This window comes from Lepidochelys kempii, chromosome 6 (genome assembly GCF_965140265.1).
Source record: "Lepidochelys kempii isolate rLepKem1 chromosome 6, rLepKem1.hap2, whole genome shotgun sequence".
Taxonomy (NCBI): domain Eukaryota; kingdom Metazoa; phylum Chordata; order Testudines; family Cheloniidae; genus Lepidochelys; species Lepidochelys kempii.
This window is the reverse complement of record NC_133261.1, coordinates 34,279,217-34,299,840: the sequence shown is the minus strand read 5'-3', so window position 1 is coordinate 34,299,840 and position 20,624 is coordinate 34,279,217. Positions and strand designations below refer to the sequence as shown.

The following is a 20,624-nucleotide window of genomic DNA, read 5'->3' as shown; positions in this document are numbered from 1 at the left end:
GGCAATTATGTTTGTGTATTGAATAATTGATTCAAAGGGGGGGGGGGGAAGGGGCTGCTAATCAGATCTGAGCATAATGAATTGATTTAATTAACAGGGGAATCTGAGGGTCCCTGGGAAATGTGTGCATTTATTCAGCAGCAAGAGAGAGTGCAGAGCACATAAATTGAGAGAGGAGAGAGCGAGGCAGGCAGCAAGTGCTTTTGCGTTCAGTGATAGGTTCGCATTTTTCCTCCCCGCCTTTGAATATAATTTTAGATTTAGAGTGAAATAAAGAGAAAAGCACTTTGGAAGCCTGAAAAGCTCTGCAATAGCGACAGCAAAAGAGGGGGGTTGTGAGCGATCACATGCAATTACATTAAAACAATTTTTTTGACTGTGCCCGTTGGGAAGGCGCTGGAGAACCGGCCCTCGATTTTGCCTCCCTTATCTTTTAAAAAAATTATTATTATTATTATCTCTGAACTGGCATTTGAGTTGTGAGGGGGGGGGGGATTGCTTGGGCACTAGTAAAGCTCTTCAGTGCTGCTGCATGTAATTCTAGCTGAGTGCAATCTAGGTTAAAAGTCGTGCAACTGTAGCTGGCTGGCTGGCTGGCTGGCTGGGGTAGGGGGGGAGAAAAACAGGGAGGACGAGCCGGCTGCATTTTTCGCTCGGCAGCGCTTTGCAAACACTCTCCGGTCCTCCGGCCCTTTCCCCTCCCTGGAGCGAAGGAGCAGAGGCGGCGGCTGGAGGGGGAGAGGACGCCAGAGACGGAGCGGCGGACGCAGCTGCTGCCCGCGGCCCCCGGGACAATGGTGCTGGACAAGGAGGACGGTAGGTAGGAAGCCGAGATCGTGCCAGAGCGCGCTCGCCCGGCTCCCGTCCTCTGCCTTGGCTGCGGCCGGATAGGCAGCGCGAGCTGCAGGAGGAGGGAGACAGCTGCTGTGTGTGTGGGGGGGGGGGGGAGCAGGGGCATTTCTGCAAGTGCATGTCACTGTTACTGTACAGATCGGAGCACGCTGGCTCGTGTGTGTGTGTGTCTGGAGGGGTGTCCAAGGGAGTGCTTGGGTGACTGCCTCGCTCAACTCCATCGGATTTGTCGGATATTTACTTCCCCAGCCCTTCTTGAATAAGAAGCGATTTCTTCCCCACTCGCGTTATTCTTTGCTCTCGTCAGCAAACGGAATGTTCTTCTGTTCGCTGGATCTTTCTGGCCTGGATTAGGTTTCCTGCCTCTTTAAATCCATTAGTTTCAGTATTTTCTGTTCTCCCAGCATGTCCACTGTCTGTTATCTCCTATTGTCGTGTTTACCCTCTTGCCTATTCCGCCCTCACCCCCGCCCCTCCAGCTCCCTCCCACCGTATGGCTCAAAACCTGCTATTAATGACTAAGAGCTCACAGCTTTGCTAAACTGCTTCACAAAGGGCGCCTTGGCTTATTGTGGGAAAGGATTTACTTTTTAAATGAGGCTGGGAAGAAAAGGGGGTGTGTGTATGTGGAAATGAGAGAGCTGACTGCATGCAAGTTTAGATCAACCATGTGCTTATTGTCAAGACTTGCTAGAAATTCATTTGGACTCGTTTGGGAGCAAGGAGGGAGGCAGGGTTGGAGGCAAGATTTAAAGACTGTGTAAGCTAATTTAAAGGGAAATTAATTCTGGCGTGTAACGTAGTAAAAGGTGCTGAGGAGAAAAGAAAGAGACTGGTGGTAACTCTCCAAAATAGCCTCCTGCATCCTGAAGTCGCACAGACAGGGAGCAATAGGGTGCTGTTGGAAGTGGTTTTTGTAATTTGGGGCCGGGGCGAATGGAGAGGATAACTCGGATCCCTGTCATCCACTAGTCTGCAGTCTTCGCTGTCAAATTTGGCAGTCCAGGGTTATTTGCTGCAGAGTGCTGGGGTAATGGTTTTTGTTGAGCTGAAAGCAATCCTTACAGGCTTGATGTAACAACAGACTTAAAAACTCTTGCCAGGCTTATCCTACTGAGGCATTTGAATCCACCCCCCCTCCCCCCCGCAATCTTTAAAACTTATTTACAAAGCACCAGTGAGTACTGAAAGCATGATCACCTGCTGTTATGCATGGTGATTGCTTCTCCCAGTTTTTCCCATAAGAGTTCACCATATTCACTTTTTTTTATTCTTTTAAAATCATTCTGTTCTAGTGTCATTTTCTCCATAAATGAAACCACTGTTTCATTGTCAGCATGATCGCCTGTCAGAAGCCAACATATATATGCCTGGACATCACAGATTCTAGCAGTATTTTGCTGTCTTTTTTTTTTTTTTTGTACAACTGTGTTTTCGAATAGTGCCCTCTACTTAGGGATGAGCACATGGGTGGCTACTGGGTCAAGGCAAGGGTAATCTTATACACTCTTCATCGGCATAGGCAATGCCTGGGGAAAGAAGTCCGTGCAGCTCAGAAAATGGTCCTTTCCTCCAAGTCCTTATTGGGGGAAAACTGTGGTAACACAACACTGATATTTTCAATTGATCTCCTTCATCTGCTGATACCACTTCCTCACCCTTTCATTTCCAGCCAAGCTATGCCAGTCATGTTATGTACGGGAATAGGAGCATTACAGAGGTGACTGGCTTTTGAGGCCACAGATGAGGGAATATGCTGTTGGTCGTCGGTTCAGAACTGCATGACGTCTTGGGGCATATAACTGTGTCACTTGCCATGAGGTCAGGTGGCATTAGCTTGTCACCATCATGCCAGCTTCAGTTACATTGCAAACTGAAAAGCCTCCTATCGCAGTGAATGCTATGTGTTGTGTGCCTGTATAAATTACCATAAAACTTCTCTCCCCTGGTGGATGCGGGGTTTAATTTGGAAGGGTGACGACCAGAATAAGAGACAGCGGGAAGTGTCCTTTCCCCCTCAGTCTTGGACTGTCTGTCCCTGCAAGGTGAGAGCCTGCTTGACACAAGCCTTAATGGAATCAGTTGGGGCATGAGGAAAAATCATATGCCTGCTTGTGTGCTCCACCTGAGTGGGAGGGGGGTCGGATCTCTAACAGCGAGAAGGTTAAATGCACACTGGGGCTCAGAGGGGTGTGTGGGGAGGGGGAGCTAAATGCTAAGTTCATCTGTGGATTTAGAGGCCTTTATTGTATTTTAGTTTGTCAGAGTCCTCTGAAGTAAACTGATGCAGTGTTAGTAATGGGATGTATAATGCTCCGGTCAAAAGTGTCCGTGTGCGTGTGAGGGGGAGTGTGTGTATGGCGGCGGGGAGGGGAGGCGGAGGAGTAAAGGGGAGAAAACTTGATCTAAATGTTTAAGTAAAAGGTATGAAATGTTCAGTAAAAAGAAAAATAAACCTCTCTCACATCTGTTCCTCCACACACCATGATACGTGGGGCTCAGTAATAAAGTCAGTACAGTTAAGCAAGCTTAATTCTTTTCTGGTCGTGCTCATGTGCGAGGGGGTTTGTATTTCCATCTGATTGCATTTTTGAGGGTAAGCTACAATGGGCGATCACTGAAACTTAAATTGTTACAGTGCAAATTTTGTTTGACTAGAGGGGAAAAGGTTGCCTTTTTACTTTCAGCATGAAAGTCCTCCAGTAGTAATAATAAACTAGGCAACGTCTTAATCTCCCTTAACTTTTTGCCAAAGGGTGCCTGCCAACCCATATCAGTTTAAATCTGATTGACGGGTTAACAGCAGGATGCTGCCTCTGCTGCAGAAGTAAGGGAAGCAGGTGAGCTGTGAGGAAAGACTGAGATCTAAAGAGGGTTTGCTAATGGGGGTATTTGAGTTCTTTCATGTATTGTAGACGGACTCGTTAAACATAAGGAGCTCAGGGCTGGTGGTGGTGTAAGGAAGTGAAACTAGAACCATTGATTATCCAGACAGTTCTCAACAGCCCTCATTCCAGGAGCTCTTGTGAATGGCGATATAAAAGGAAATAATGGGGATGGTGGTGAAGGTAAGGAGGAAATTAGAATGAGATGTACTTAAAAAGAAGAATAGTAAGAAACCCGTGATGTGGAGATCAGAGTAACAAACTGTAGTAATGTCTGGGAATCTTCAAAACTGTTGATAGCGAAGTTATATTAGAGGAGAAATTATGCCTGTTAAAAATGTCAGAGGAATTAGGAACAGAAGGCAAGATTAAGAGAGGAAACTATTTTATGAGGAGGTTATTTTATGCTTTCCTTTCTCTTTCTGCCTGACTTGGATGGAGCTCCAGTTGCTTGATCAGTTGTGAATGTCAAAAAGGATGCTGGATCTGCACAGGTTATAAATGGAATAAAATGGAGGCTATCACTAGCTGTACCAGTTGCTTGTCTTGAAAGACCTTGTTAGTGAAAATGGGTCTGTTTTTTTAATTCAAGCAGGTCTCCTTCTGGGGACAGATCTGGTTTTTGTTTTTGTTTTGTTTTTTTAACCTTCTAAAAATCCTAAAGTTGAAGATCACAGATACCCAGTTCACTTTTTTTTTTTCTTTTTTGCAGAGTCATTTTTAATCTTAAAAAGCTAGCTCTTCTACATAAGAAGGCACTGTGATAGCTTAATGAATGCTGCATGCATCCATGTCGGAAACCACAAATTGTTTAAATCCCTCATTCCTCCAGCAGTCTTGGGGCATTGCAAAGAGCTCACATCCTGTTAGGTAGAAGTCGTAATGTGCTCCTTACTTTTGCATCCCTGAGAGCTGGTTGTCCAGCTGTATTGTTGTTTTGGAGGAGATTGCTCTCCCAGCCTCAGGGTACGTGTTCCAATGAGGGCTTCAGGGGAGTATGCAAGCCTTAGGGTGACACAGTCACCATCACACAGGGTCTAATAATCAGTTTGCTGCCTAGTAAGTGGAAAGCTGCCTTGACACAAACACTTCTTGGTGTCAATATGGGCAACAGAAAGACAGTACTACTTTCCTAAGGGCTCTGCAAATATCACTGTGGGTAAAGGGGGAGAGGACAAAAAATTGTCAGGTTCCTGACTTGAGGTATTGCGGCACCATGCCAAGTTATGTCTGTTAGGTAGAATCGGTTCATATGTCTGAAGTGACACAATATAACCCGATTGATAGAACAGAGTGTAATATTAGAAAATATTTTAAAATGGAAACTGATGCAGTGTTTTTCCAAAATGAATCTTCAGAGCCATAGTTAAAGAAGAAAATTCTGAGCCAAAATCTGTAGAGATTTGCACCTATGCAATTCTGGCGTGCCATAGCTGAATTTGGCCCTGTAGGTCTCTTTCGTTTTGACTTGCACAAACAAACCAGCCCAGCGTCCAATATGATAATTACAAAGCTCAGGATTATTATAGATATTCCTCAAATATATAATTACTGCTAATGCTTTGACAGTGGAGAGCAGAACTTCTGCTAAAAAAAAAAACAAAAAAACAACCCCATCAGTAAGCAGATCTCAAATATGACCAATTCAAAAGATTGGGTTAATTGTAGCTGATTCTGTTTAATTGCTAGTAAAGTGTTTTAAGGGTTACAGGATATATGTAATATATATGTATGTATTTTTTTTTACTGGTGTCTGAAATGAGCGAGTGTGAGAGGACTGTTTAATGCAAGAATTATGAGTTTGCAAAAGGGAATCCAAGTCATTGGGTATGTAGAAGTAATGCAGGAATAAAATGGATACTGGTACAGCGCTACATATTAATGCATAATAATTTTGACAGCTACATAATCACTCTGTATGTATATTTACCAAAAAAGATCAACAGTAATACACAGCAGCTATTTAATGTAGACGAAAAGCTTAAACTTAATGTAATTACCAAAATAGCTACTTTTAAATATACTCTTTACAAAGATGAAAAAAGTATTGCTTCTATTTTGGGGCAGTGGAGTAGAAAAAAAGAGTCAAAAGTAAGGTGTGATGCAAAAAAAGTTGGAATACCTTTTTTAATAAAGGCTAGCAATACATTAGAGGAAATATTACGATATTTACCTATGCTAGATTAGAAACTCCTACTTTTATGTTAGTGTTCATTCAAAAATGTTTAACTAGCAGGCATTAGTTACCACATCTTTGGCCTGCAGTCCCCTTCCTTTTTAACTTACAGTAGTTAAAATAAATTATCACTTAGCTGTTGCATTCTTACCCTAAAGTACAATTTCAATCTTTGAAAACTATATTAGAAGGAGAAGAATAGAAGTTTTAAGTACTGGATGAAAATGATTCTATGCAAAATAATATATTTAACATCAAATATGTTCAAGGACTGTTAGGATTAAGTATTCAAAATGAAGGGGGAAGGAAAAAGCCATTTGAGCTGAGGATAAGGAATCTAATTAAAAATAGGTATTAAGGATATATAACTTGAGCCTGCTATCAAGCTTTAAAAGAGTACTGTTGTATCAGATGTAAAGGGGAGGGAGAAAGATCATTAAAATGAGAATAAAATGTTTTCTTGGATTAAAAAAACCCCCGTGCCTGAAATTGTAGATTGCACTTCGTATTGAAGGACCTCATCCTGCAATCTTGATTGACACGATTGAAGACAATGGGCTACTTGTGAGAGTAAGGGCTACTCATGTGAGGAAAGTGTGTCAGTTTATATTCCAGTATTAGTAGAATTAACTGCAACAATGATGTCTCTGAGCAAGTAGAGCAAATGGGCAGGGATTAGTACTGCGCTCAATTTTTAGAAATTATTGTACTATCTGAAACGCTGTATAAAGTACTGAAATTCACAGAGTGTATTTTAAAAATTTCTGAAGTGTGCATGGAAAAACAAGGTCAAAATGAGCTTTGAGAAGTGTTACATCAAGTTCTAAACCGTGACACATCTGTGAAATAGAGTTAATAATGGAAGAAGGCAGTGTGACAGGGCTATGGTCTTAGAATCTATGCAGGGAATTTTAAGTTTTAGTAGGGAAAGGGAGAGTCTCTAACCCATTAGAAGCTACAGGTCATTTGAAACTGTCACTTCAAGTTTTAAATGAGCAAAGCAGGAAAGGGGGGAATGCTTTGGAGATAGATCTATATCTAGAGAGACGTGAAAGTAAAACACAGTTGTATAAGATGCAGTACATAAAGACAAATACTGAGAGAGTATGTTGTGTATGAAAATTGATCGGTGATGATGAACAGCATTAAAAAGAGGCAAAGTTAGTAATGTTTGAAACACGAAAGATCCTCACTAGCTGTTAAAACTAAATTTACAGATACTGTACTGCAGGTGGTGCTGCTGAGCTAGAAAGGCTTATATTCACCGTTAAATCCGGACAGAAGAATAAGAGGGGGGTCCCTGGGAAATGCGTGCATTTATTCAGGAGCAAGTGGGCAAAGCGCACAAATTGAGAGACAGAGGCAGCAATCGCCGGGTTTAGATATATTCCCCTCTGTCTGTCTGAATATAATTTGAGATTTAGATTCATCTTAAATCCAAGGGAAAACGCTTTGTAAGGGTTGAAAGCTGTGTAGTTGCAACAGCCAGGGTTATGAGCTATCAAATGCAATTACATTAAAACAGATTATACTGTGCAAATTGAGACATTTAGAAGGTGAGAACCAAAGAAACAGCTCTGATTCCCCCCTTTTTTTTTTTTCTAAATTGCAGTTTTAGTTCCTTGCAATTCTGAGGTACAAAAGTAGGTGAGACTGCTTTTGTATCTGCAAAGTGCTTCATTTCTGAATGTAATTCTAACTGAGTGCAATCTAGGTTAAAAGCTGGACAACTGGGTAATTAGAGCTCACTGGCTGCTAAAGGACGATCAGCTGTGCTGTGGCTCATCTGTGTTCCCAGAGACTAGTTCTCCTCTTCCCTGAGTGAAGGCTGCTGGAGACAGAGCATCTGCACCCAGACTCCTCTTGATCCCTGAGATGATGGTGCTGGACAAGGAGGACGGTAGGTGGGCTGAGATTCCTTAAGCTTGTACACAGTGTATGCCGTACGGTCATTACATGTAAGTAAATGGCTTCGACACATATGTGCAGTGTGCAAGTTTGGGTGTTCTGCCTTCACCCTTTGATATTTGCCCCTGTGCCAATAACAGGGGAAATTTGCTCTTCGTCTTAGTTTTCCCCTGGCTTTGCTGACGAGTCAGCTAGCCCAGAAGGATTTACTTCAGGCTCTGTTTGCTGAAGGACATGTGGTATAAACAGTTTATTTTTTTTTTATCCATTTGGATTTTTTTTCCCAGCAAATGACAACATGACTCTATTTTGCCCATCTTAGCCTGTTTATTTTTAGTAGCTTTTATTTTGCATCTAATTTTGAGGCTTCCTTTCCCACATCTTTTTTTAATTTACATGTTTAATATATATATATATATATATATATATATATATATATATATATATATATATATATATATATATATATATCTTACTGCTCTTCATAGCTATAAACATAATTACAGTAAGCTAATAGGCCCGCTAAACTGCTCTGGCAAAGGATCATTGGTTTATTGTGAGAATTTACTCCTCTCTAAATGGGAGAGGTGGTGCTACTGGCGGAAGGTAACTTAACGAATGAAGATGAAGGAGAGATTGACTGACTGTTTTTAAGTTAGGGTGCTGGCATGTGCTTCCATTATTTTTAAAGCTAGCTGTTCTTACGAAGGAAGGAGCAATAATCTAGGGAAGGAGTCAAAGATTACACTGAGGCACTGTTATCTAGTAGTTAGAGCATGAGACAAGGAGTCAGGGAACCTGGGTCTTCCTCATGTGACTGCCATTTGCCCTTGGGCAAGCAACTTAACTGCTCTGTCACTTGTAGTTTCTAGGATGAATATGGTAAGTCTGACCAGAAGTTTTCTGACGAGAAAACAAACATTCCTTTGTGACCTGTGTGACACACAGCATTTTGGGGGCGCTACCGTAATGTTAATGGCAAAGCTAAACATTGGGGATTGCCATTTTCTTTTAAAAAGGCTATTCTGACCTTTAGATAGGTGTGAGTGCTCATTCTTTTATATTCATTTTCTAAATGGAGGACTTCATTGTGTTGTGCAGTTGTGTTGTGTCTGCCAGTATGTGCTGCTGGATAGTATGGATTCTGGTAGCTTTTAGCATATCTGTGCATGCGAAAAGGTCTGATGAACAGATGAAAAGTTAGTGTCATTTGGAGGCAAAAGGTGTCATTTGGAGGCAGAATGGAGGTACCGAATTACCACGGGCTCACAGACTGGAGAAAACTTGGAAGGATGTGTTTTAATCTGCCTGGAACCCTATGAATTTAAACGCTTTGACACCCAGTAATAGCAATATTGGTATGTTAGATGTGTCTCAGTTCTTGACAAGAGGAATTGTTTTCTCCTGTCAAAATTGATGCTAATCATATAACACTAATAATACTTAAAACTAAGTAATTCAAATATCAGGTAAAAAGGGGAGGATTTCCTCCTATGCTGTTCTTCTAGTATTAAAATGGATTTTGTGTAGTGGGAAATATTTGGAATAGGAAGAGCCTGAGTATTAAAGAGTAACCCACATCTGGTGGTTTCTAACCAGTAGGTTTAATAATTTCTACATTGAGCTTTTCCAACATTAAAATAACCCTAAGAATACTGCTCATAAATTATATCAGACCTGTAGCTTTTCTTATAGTGGACTTTTTCCAGGTATCTTGAGGACCATCGTTAGTAGATATAATGTATTTTACATGATCAGCGCACTCCAATTTATTTGCAAGTTCAGAGAACCTTAGTCTAGTTTTATGGAGTGGAACACAAGCACTTTGCCTAATCCTGGATTGACCTGCAGGTTGTGGTGAATAAAATTTGGATGGATTTTTTTTCCATCAAGACTTTTCCTCTTTATTTAAAAAAATATAAAAAAAATCTTATTGCCATTTTCTGCAGTTCTATGAAATTTATAAAGTCTTAACTCTGAATTGACAGTCATGGTGTTTTATTTACAAATTTCATGTCTGGAATGCATAACCAGTCTTACCAACATGACAGCAGTCAATTTGGCTTCCTGAAATTTCCAAATAACCTGACCTAGAAGATAGAAATTTTGATTTCTATTGAGTTGTCTGATTGGTTTCCTCGTCAACATATTAGAGTTTAAAAATGAAGTAGATAAGAAGCATCTGTTACAAATCATGTCTAGCAACTTTGCAGATGACTGGACGGTGGCTAAAAAGTATTAAGTGGTTGCATATTGCTTATGTTGGAAAAACAAATGAAGGTCTCTGGATTTCAAAGGATTTGAAGCAGCTCAGCTCTCAAAGGTGTTCTGTTGCTTTGGGGGGGGGGGCTGTGTAAGTTGAATCTAGTGAGTTTATTTTATTAGAAGCATAAGGCTACTCTGTAATCTTCCTCTGAATAAAAGACATTTGGCTGACTGACCTTATTTCTTATTGGGCCACAAGTTGTGTGCTGCTTTTTAGAAGTGTTTTTTAAACAAAAACAATTTCTCACATTTTAAAATCCTCCTTTGCAGTTCATGCTTGTGCACAGAATTATAATCTGTGATGATGGGAACAATATGAACAGAGCAGAACAGCCAAAATTAAATTCTTTTGTTTGAGGAAGTGCTGTACCTGAGTAAAATCAAAAATGCATCATGTAGAGATCACATTTTCAAGTGTAATGCACAAATAACACTTAAAGCAAAACAAAAATTCAGTCTTTGTAATAGCAATTAGGAAAATGCTGCTGCTTATCCCAGGTGTAATCTTTGCTGACAATGAAGTGCAGCCTAGTAAGTAGTATGTATGGCATGAAACACACTAACGGAAATGGTAATTCTTTTATTACAAAAAATGCAACTTTTTTCACCTAACTTTTGCTGTTGGCTACTCAGCATCTTAGACCCAGGTTATTTTGAAGAGCTTGTTACTGCACTCTTCTTCTTCACGTGTACGAAGGTACTGATCAGAATGTGTTTATGCCCCAAACCTGGTACAGCCAACAGTGCGTACAAACATGGATCTTGCATGTTAAAAATAGAACTTGAATCAATTAAATGTGGCAAAAGAATAGGTAATGTTAATACCAGGTCGGAGAGTTCCAGCAAATGTTATGTGCGTCTTGGATGAAGACTTGATATTTAGAGGGTGACCCCAAAATATGAGTATCAAAGACGGACGTGGGTGTGAGTTTGCGAAAAGAAGCCGCAGATCAGTATGAAGTGTTTAGGGCAGTGAGTATTGGAGAATCTGAAACAAGATCAACTGCTGTAGTGGTAAACAATGGAGACTTCTGAAAAAGGAGGTAATACTGAGGTACCAGAAAAAAAAGCGGGATGGAAGATGGCTAGAATAATTTAACTTGGAGAGAATCAGTGTGCTCTCCAGGGTTGCAGTCTTCTATGCAGTTAATCCATTCATTTCTGAAAGGTTGTTTAGCAAATGGATTTGTATTAACCGATTTGATGAAACAGCAGGTAATAATCAAACACTTGCATGCACTGGGCTGTGGGGGAAGGAGAAATATGAGAACTAACCTCAAAATACAGCACTCCATGAAATAGGGCCACAAAACAGCATTTCTCTCATCTATATTTAATAGCAGGAGGTTCTCACTTATCCACTTAAGTATCGCTTATGCAACATGGTAAATGAAGGCAAAGCCACTTGGAGAAAAAGGAAGAAGGACCAGATCTAGATAAAGATGGATTAAATACCATAGATGTTGATCGCTAGGTGGCTATAAAGTGTGAATAAAAGCAATGGGTCCAAACAGAATCCTGTGTCATGGTAAGTCAGGAGAACAAGGGTATTTTTTCCCTTCTTCCAACCACAAACCCAGTGACAAGAATGATCAGTGAGATAGGACTCCAGCCATGAGATTGGGGCCCAAACATTCATCTTTTAATGAACATGTTAGATGCCACAGACAAATCCAGCAAGATCAAGATATGTCACTTTACTCAGTGTATAGAACCATTTACAAGATCATTATAGACTTCTAATAAGGTATAGAATGAACACGAGCCTAAACATGAAGTAGTGCTGTCTCTGGAAGAAATAATATCCTGTGGCTAGGTTTGTCAGAATTGGCCGGGGGGGGGAATTGATTTTTTTTTTTTAAATCAACAGATATTATAGATGTTTGGTTTTTTTAATTTTCAGTTCTACAAAATTATGGGGGGAACGGGGTCAGGAGAGTCGGACAAATTACTGAATGAAAGCAGACATTTATTTCAAAAAGTTAAAACTTTATAAACATTAAAGCACAAATTTTCAGCAGCATATCTTAAAACATACAAATATCTTGAAATCAAAGTGAGTTCTCAAGCAACATTTTTCTTACTTTGCCTGTCTGTAAACTCAGATGATTATCAATGGAAATATTTGTCATTGGTATTTGTTTGTATGGTGAAATCAACATTTATCAATAAAGATATAATCCTTCCAAGACCACCTATATGTTGCTGATATTAAAAAAGGAAATGGCAAACTGATCAGGCACGTTCTGAAGAACCAGCGAGGAGTGATGGGGAAAATAGATGACACATGGCAAGGGCAGAGAGTTACTTTCTTCTAACATTGAATATGGAACTTTTTATTAGAAATCAGGAAAACTGTTTTATTCTGAAAGGTGTTTCTTTCTCTCTCTGCTTCTGCTGAGAACCTTCTCCAAGACCTGTCCGGCTTCCTGTTTTTGTTCTAAAGAAACACTGCATGTCGTCCTAGAAGTCATCTTATTCAAAGAATGAAAAACTTCTTCTGTTGCTGAGAACTGATTATATACCCCAACCAATTAAGGAAATGTATATAGTTAGGGGCCAATCACACAACCTGCCGCATAAGTGTAATTGCTGTGGATTCTGTTTAGAGTCATGAAAGGGAAATATTTGAGATTGTACCTAGTATGGGAAGTGTGAAATTGGTGGTACAGCTAGAAGTGCAATGGCAGCAGGAACAAAAATGAGTGGTAATAGTTAAAAACATGAATGAAGAGGGAAGTGGAGGGCAGAAAAGAAAGGTTCTAGGTAAAAACAGAATAGGATCTGAGATGGATAAATCATCAGATTAGGTTCCAGTCAACACTCTAAAGCAGCGGTTCTCAACCAGGGATCTGGGGCCACCTGGGGGGCTTTGAGCAGGTTTCAGGGGATCCGCCAAAATAAACCAGAGAGCAGGGCCAGCGTTAGACTCACTGGGACCCAGTGCAGGAAGCTGAAGCCCGAGCCCCCCGCTGCCTGGGGCTGAAGCCGAAGCCTGAGCAACTTAATATTGCAGGGCCCCCTGTGGCACAGTGCCTTGGATAATTGCCCTGCTTGCTACCCCTTAACGCCAGCCCTGGCTTTTAATCTACTGGATTTGCAGAAAAAACAGTTGTGGCACAGGTGGGCTGTGGAGTTTTTATAACAGGGTGGGGGTGCTCAGAAGGAAACTGAGAACCCCTGCCCTGAAGCTCAGCTGCTTCAAATCTTGTGGGATTGCACATTTCGGAGAACAGTCATTCTTGGGGTGCTTGGCTGAAAAGATTACTCTAAAATATTATCCATATCTCTTCAATGCTGCAGAAAGGGTCAGGCTGAACAATTACATGAGTTCTTAGTTGAATGAAATTGGTTTTGCCCATTCCCAAAGGAAATGGAGAAGTTAACATTTCTCATAACAGTGAGTTGTATTTTATGGATATATACTCCTGTGTTGTACAATCAAGGTCATTTTGTAGTCTGCAGGGATATAGTATTGAGGCTGGACTCCTCTTTAAAGCTTCAACGCTTTTAAGTTCCGAGGTGCTGCCGATATGTTGCAGTTGTCTTCTAGGCATATGACTGTTTAAAACAATTAGGAAAAACTTTTTCAACTTTGGGGGTGGGTTTGGGAGGGAGGGATAAAAGAAGAGACTGAATCATGGAAACTATTTAGGTTTAATTTTGGATTTAAATGCAATAAGGCGGCTGCTCAACAGTTAGTAAGATTAAAATCTGTTGCACTGCCTGTGGGTTGGTGTTCAATTTTCATGTGGTATTCGTGAAAGCTGTGTATTTTATCTGTGTGCTGTAGCATCTCTTGAGAAAGTCATCAAAGTATAGAATCTCTTTACCCCCCTCCCCCCAAAAAGTCCTTGTACGAGCAGTGCATTATTAATAAAGTAATCCATTAGATCTGGTGATAAAGGGTCACGGCACAGTCTGAAATATCTGTTTTTAAATGGTTAAGAAGTTATCATGGTTGGAGGATTAATTGATTCCACTTGGGAGGCTTTTTTAGGTTTTCAGAGTTCACCTTTAAACACATTTCCCTATTTGTAAATGTCTGTTTCCTATTCGAAGTTTTTTGTTTAATCTAGGTCAAATAATTAAGCTTAAAACAACATTAGGCTTTCATCAGAAGTAACTGAACAGCTATGAAAGGTAAAAAAATGCTTGCAGCACTAGTGTTAAGTGCATCTTTAAACCATTTTATCCTAGGTTACGAATATGAAAGTTCATGGCAAATAAAATATTTGAAATCCATCCAAATCAGAGTAATGGTATCAAAAAAAGTTAAGCGTGGTGTTCCAAGAATAGAAAATACATAGCAGTTAGCAATATCTGCAGAACTGTAAAGCTCTAATGGGGCTGTGTGGTTTTTAAAATTGTGCTGAATTGTTATCGTTTAGTGTATTGTGAAGTTTTAAACAGTACAAAAATCACTGCCCCCAACTCAAGTCATGTGGGTGAACTGTCCACAGGGAGTGACTTTTTCAGTGACTGTAGCACCTATTCACCAATAATTTTGGGAGTGGCTGGAGGGACTTGTCTATTTTTTGTTATTTTGTTTGCTATTAGATTAGCATATTTCAGCCGATAGATGGTTTGTGAACAATCCACTGTAGCTATTTTGATAGTTCTCCAATGCATGGTTTATTTTTCCTGTTCCCTGACAGGATGACCCTCAAGCCCAATAGAGTTTTCAAGACTGTTTGTTGGCTGCTGCTTCACAAATGGATGGTGTGTTCTTTGGGGCAGAGATTGTCTTTTTATTCTGTTTGTACAGCATCTAGCACAATGGAGTTCTGTGCCATGACCAGGGCTCCCACACACTATGATGATACAATTAATAATATATTTACACAAGTAGACCCACAACTTCCTTCTGCTATAAATGTTCTTGCAAAAAAAAAATCATAGATTGGGCATCAAAGAGGATCACAGGTAGTGGTGAATGAATTTACATTTTTTGTTTAAATGACCATTTGTATATTTTCTACTGAACTCATTGATCAAATTCCCTCGTGTTTACAAAACTAGAGGAATACTTGGTTGATACAACTACTGGTTTTAACAGTTCTACTCTTTTTTCTAAAAGAAAAACATTTAGGGTTGTTCATGGGTGAAGAGAACTTGAACCAAAACTAAACAATAAAAACTCCTTCACTAATGTAAACATATATTTGGGTCAAGGCCAGAGATGCTCCTAGGTGGTTCATTATGGCTATGAGATAGAAATGTATTCCGGCGGACTGTATTTCTAATAAATAAAAAAGCATAATGAGACTGTAACTGGGAAGGAAGACAAAAGCAGCCATGCTTTAAATTGTTAATGATGGTGCCAGTGGCTGCAGCTTTACCACAGCTGTTTAAATTGATCTGCTCGTGAAAATGTTTTGTTTTGGCACTTTCGCTTCATGTGCGACCCTTTCAAAGGGACCCCTGGAAGCTTTTCAAAGGGGAATTGTGATCTCTTTCTAAATGGGATTTAGAGCACCAGAGTTCCAATATTTTGGATTATTTAAGCATACAAGTGTGTTCTCTTTTTTGTGATACTTTTGACAGGTAACAGTTGTTTTCCCTTCATTCCTTTCTCCCTCCCCCCCCATACCCATTTACAAATTATTAATGCCTTATTCTAAAGAGTACTTCTTTGGCTTCAGCATCACCCTGCTATCCAGTCTCTCCTTTTTCTGACACTATCATGTTTAATAAGAAAAGCAAAATAGTACTGCTTAAACTTGACAGAAATTACTGGTCGTCCTTTATTTCTCGAGTGCCTGGTTAGAGATTGTACTATAAAATGTGTGCCTTTATTTTAGTATTTTATTATGTATTATTTGCCAAGACCCCCCTTGTGCTAGGTGCTGCACAAACATAGAACAAAAAGAGATGTTTGGAGTTTACCACCAGTTTATTTCTATATTTGGGTCTACCTTTTAGGTGATTAACCCACTTCAACATCTTTTCATATGTAGACCATGCAATCGCATTCAGAAGTGATGGGTAGAGTCTCAAGATGATAAAATCCCACTAGCAAGTTGAGATGAATGTTGCTTTTATTTATTTTATTTTTACCAATTTATTGTCCGAAGCAAATCGTGTGTTCAAGTAGTTTCCAAAAGGTAGCCTGCTCAGGTCTGGAGAGCTTCACTGTTTTATCCACTGGATACAAAATTACTGTCGCCACCTCGAGGAACTTACACTGTGTACACAAATATATTTGGAAACATAAATAAAGACTGCTGTGTGGGCCCATTATGGCATTGGAAATGTTGAAGACACTTACTATATGTCTGAGTGGATGGGCTGGGTCTGGTGTGCTTTAGGTGATCTTGGCAACTCAGTTTCTGCATAATGTTTACACCTGAGGATATTTAACATTCTTCAGAATCCATTATATATTCATTTTTATCCTCCTTTGTGGAAAATGACTTTTGTAAGTACCCTGCTATGGATATGAAAGGCTGTACTAGGCATCATCGCAAACCCTTTGACCTCCCTGCATAGACTGGAGCTCTGTTTTTGAAAGGACTCTTTTATATCTGTTTTTATTCCATGCCCTTCCATTCATTTGCCTATACAAAGCAATAAAGGGTAAAACTAAAGTAACATAAATTGGTCTGTCTTCCTGAATCCATGTCTCACTAATGTACCCAGATTAACTCAACTGTAAATTGTCTCCTTTGGATGTCGTGTCTTGCTAAAAGTTTCCTATATGATTCATGATTTGGATTGCTTTTAACAGCTATTGGCTAAGCAATATGGTAAATGTACAAGGTGATGCAATTGGCATTAGTGAGAGGATGCACAGGAGCATGTAATGCAGTCAATACTACATTAACTACTGATGCCCAATTACAGAAACTGGAAGAGTGGCTTTTAGGAGCATTAGGACTTGCAGAAGAGCTGAGATCACCTGCCGCTCCTTGCCTAAAAGCTTCACCCTTTATGCGCTGGGATCAAAGTAAACATTCAGTTGCTGCTTTATCATGTATAGTAACGAAGGTGGGGTTTTTTCCAAAGAAGTGTCACAGTGATCCTTTTAACACATGGAAATTCGAATTTCCATATTTCAAGATTCTCTTTCCATCTCCTGAGGCAAGATTTTATTTAAATAAAAACTCTCTAACCACCTCTGTACTTACTGGTTCTATTTCTCTACATCCTACTCCTTTAGCCATTTTCATTTAAAGAAACACTTTAAGTGCAGTTTAGAGTGTCCTATTTCAGTGAGTCAGACAGAACAGGACTCTATTTTCCTCCCTCCCGCTCCGTCTCCTGTCCTTTCTCTAATCTGTACATGATTGAGACCTCAGCTGGCTTACGCTCTAGAAAAGTGTTCTAAAATACAGCCAGACACTCTATAAAACAGGATATTTGAGTGTGACCTCTTAGCAGTCCATGTTCAAATTAAGCACATATTGTTTCTACCACTGCTTTTGAAATCCAATTTCAATAGTTTGAATGATTATAGGCCCACGTTGTGCTTTAAATGCAGCGTGCAGGTCTCCTATACTAAGTTTAATATCGCTGCCGTTTCTAACTAATTTAAAGTGAGCGGTGTTACTGCTGTATCACAGTATTAGCAAGCCACAAAGTTCTTGTTGACTTTGAGACGGGGGGGGGGGGAAAGGAGGGGGAAGCTGTAAGGACACTTAAATATTTTAATATAAAAGAAAGCTACTAGGTGGCTTCCCGCTTTTTTTTTTTTTTCATTGATTCTCATCTTCCAGTTAGGGTACTTCGCATATCCCTAGTGCTTTTCTTCCTCAAAACGTTTTAAGAATATTAAATCTTTCTTCCCAAAATGCAATATATTAGACCCATTTTACAGTTGTGAAGCCAGGACACGCCGAGGTTTGGGGACTTGCCGAAGCCCAGAGAGAAGGAGTTGGTTTTACAAAGGCTACTAGAGTGCCTGTGCTAATTTGGTCCTAACTCGGGGGCCTGATCTTTCTGTGCACATCCCTTGTCCACCCTGCTCAGCGGAGTGAGGGCTGCTCAGACCGCAGGAATGGTTGAGCTGAACAGAGGTGGGAGGTGGGAGCAGTGCTGACTGCACCCTCCCACTCACTGGCCAGATGCACTGGGGTGAGGGTGGGGGGGGGCACTCCATGAAAAAGGATAGAAGAACCTTACTAGCCCAGGCAGGAAAGGAATAACCATTGTCACAACGCTCCTGGGCATCTGGTGCGGGCTGTGCCAGCTTCATGCTGACTGCTCCTTTCTCTGGGATGGCTACAGAGCAGCGTTCGAACCCTGTGTGCTTAAGCAGGTGCTCCTCAGTTTTGCTTTCTGTGGCCTTATGGGATATGTCGACACTATATTCTAACCTGGGATTACAGTTGCTGGACCTAGGTCTCGCTGCCATGGCAATGAGTCCATACTGTACTATGCAGACCTTTTGACTTGGCTTTGTGGCCTGAGTTGTGTCCACACTGCAAAATGACAGGGCTTGGCCCTATATTGCACAGGAAGTCTGGCTCTGACCCGCTCCCTAGCAGGATCCTAGGACCCGGTCCTGTGGGCTCGCTGACCTGAGTCAGGCTGATTTGTGTATAGACGGAAGGGGAGGTTGGGCTCAAACCTGAGTCAGTGCCACGGCTTAGTGTTCGGTGCAGACATACCCATAAAAGTTAGATCCAACTGATAATAAAAGCCCTCCTTTCAGAAAAGAAAAAAAACCTCTGCTACGGTTACGGTGCAATGCTCTAACCTGTTGCTTCTTGCTTTTGTGAGCAGAAAAACTGTTGACCATCTTAGAAAGCAACGTGGAATCCTAAGGCGGCTCCCACAACACCATTTTGTTTGTTGATGGGGCCTAAAACTTCTTGATCACTAGTGCCTTAGTTATCAAAATAAAACTATCACGAGGTCACAACCAACATAGCCCCTGCCTTGTTTAATGCCTCTGCATATTCTGGAAGAGTTTGTTCTGCTATAAGAGCCAGGGGAAAAAGCATTGCTGTTTTTAAGAGGATTGTCGCTTTCAGTTCCTGATCGATGCTCTTTTGAACAGCTGAGGGGAAGGGAGCAGAAGGTAACCTGCTGGCTTGCCACCTTTTAAGTACATTAGTGCAAGGAGTACAAGCACTGGAGACCTGAGGGAGCTTAACTGAGTTTTGCATTTAGCCTGGCCTCAATGTGTAGTACAGACTAGTATCCTACCCTTGCTGCATTTTCCTGCACTGGTACAAACTGTGGTTGAGGTCTCTAAGTATCCAGTAGGGCAAGTCAAAACATCCTTGAATGACTTTTTCTTGAGTCGGTGTTTTCTCTTATTTGTTCTTCATAAGCGAACAGATGTGTAACCTTCCCTATGCAAAATTAAAATGAATAGTAGTATCATTGTCCTTGTGAGATTACTAGAACACTTAGGGTATGTTGCTGTACTCCTCTTTGAGCTTTGGAATCAAAGGGTCAGAATTTATAAAGGTTAAGTTAAACAAGCACTGACTTTCTTTTTTTATTTTGTTCCCTTATCTCTGTTTAATTTGGTTTAAGCAAAAATGTAGCCACCGCCTTTAAAAATGGTAAAAAGGATTCATTGGCTGGTCTGTTCATTTTTTTTAAACTTGCACTGTTTAAGTGGGCTGCTCAGTGAAACTTGTACATTCATGAAATAGCTGATTGAAAAGCAATATTTCAGATAAATACAAGCCAGCGATCTATCAGCAGTTGTAATAAAAGCTGGGCTTCAGGCTGTGATTTTATTTTGAAATAATAAGAATTGCTTTATTCTTTTTACTTGAGTTACCATGGTAATTCTGTCGTGTAGCAGTGTTATATTGATTTAGAAAGTGGACAGTAATATTTCTTTTGTGTTATTCTGTTTCTAGGGGTTGATTTCTAATTTCCACTTGGAGATTACTTTTCTTAAGTCCCTTCCCCTTTTTTTTTCCCTAGCAGTGTAATTTTCCTCTCACACACTGCTATTTTCTGAGCTTATTGGTGTGCTCTTATTTTAAATTAAACTTGCTGGTTTCAAATATTGAAATGACATCTTTGTCTGTGTCTGTACTTTGGTTTAGCAAAATATTACAGTTCGCTGTTTTATGCTTAATAATTTAAGGGAGCCTTTTGTCTGCCATCAGTGGTGGTTGATAACGAATGCCTAAACCAACACACAGCTTAAAGCTCTGACGTTTTAGTATTGTGTAATGGTGCATCCACCTTGCATATGATTTTTTTTTTAAGACAGATCTGCAGTGCATATCTGAGTATTCTTACCAATTAAATTCTAAGGAGATTTATATAAATTTACAACCGGAACTAGCTGTGGCTACATTGCGGTTCCATAGTAGCTAAGACACCCATTTGCTTTGTTTTGAAAACCCATGTATCATTTCTCAACCATCCCCCTTTAATCGAATACCTAGACGGTTTTTGAAAGCTAAACTTTCTTTTTCATAGTAATCTGCAATTATGCATAACAAGATCTGAAAATCACGAATAGTAACAGGTTCAGCTCTGTAAAAATATCTTAATAGTAAATATTTTATTGATCAAGATCTGAGTATGGGTCTATTTTTCTTCTTTTAAGAGATGACCTC

At 40.3% G+C, this 20,624-nt stretch overlaps 1 protein-coding gene across 6 annotated transcripts in view; it reads left to right on the top strand.

The window, feature by feature from the left end:
- The first annotated feature begins 618 nt into the window (after positions 1-618).
- The window catches only part of LMO1 (LIM domain only 1), an 81,458-nt gene continuing 61,452 nt past the window's right edge, over positions 619-20,624 (top strand). Inside the window, exons 1-2 of one of the 6 annotated variants that reach the window (XM_073350631.1) lie at positions 3,842-3,920; positions 7,712-7,813. In XM_073350631.1, the coding sequence (XP_073206732.1) occupies positions 7,789-7,813 (25 nt within the window). In that variant the 5' untranslated portion in view covers positions 3,842-3,920; positions 7,712-7,788. The other 5 variants (XM_073350630.1, XM_073350637.1, XM_073350632.1 and 2 more) reach the window with 5 other exon arrangements.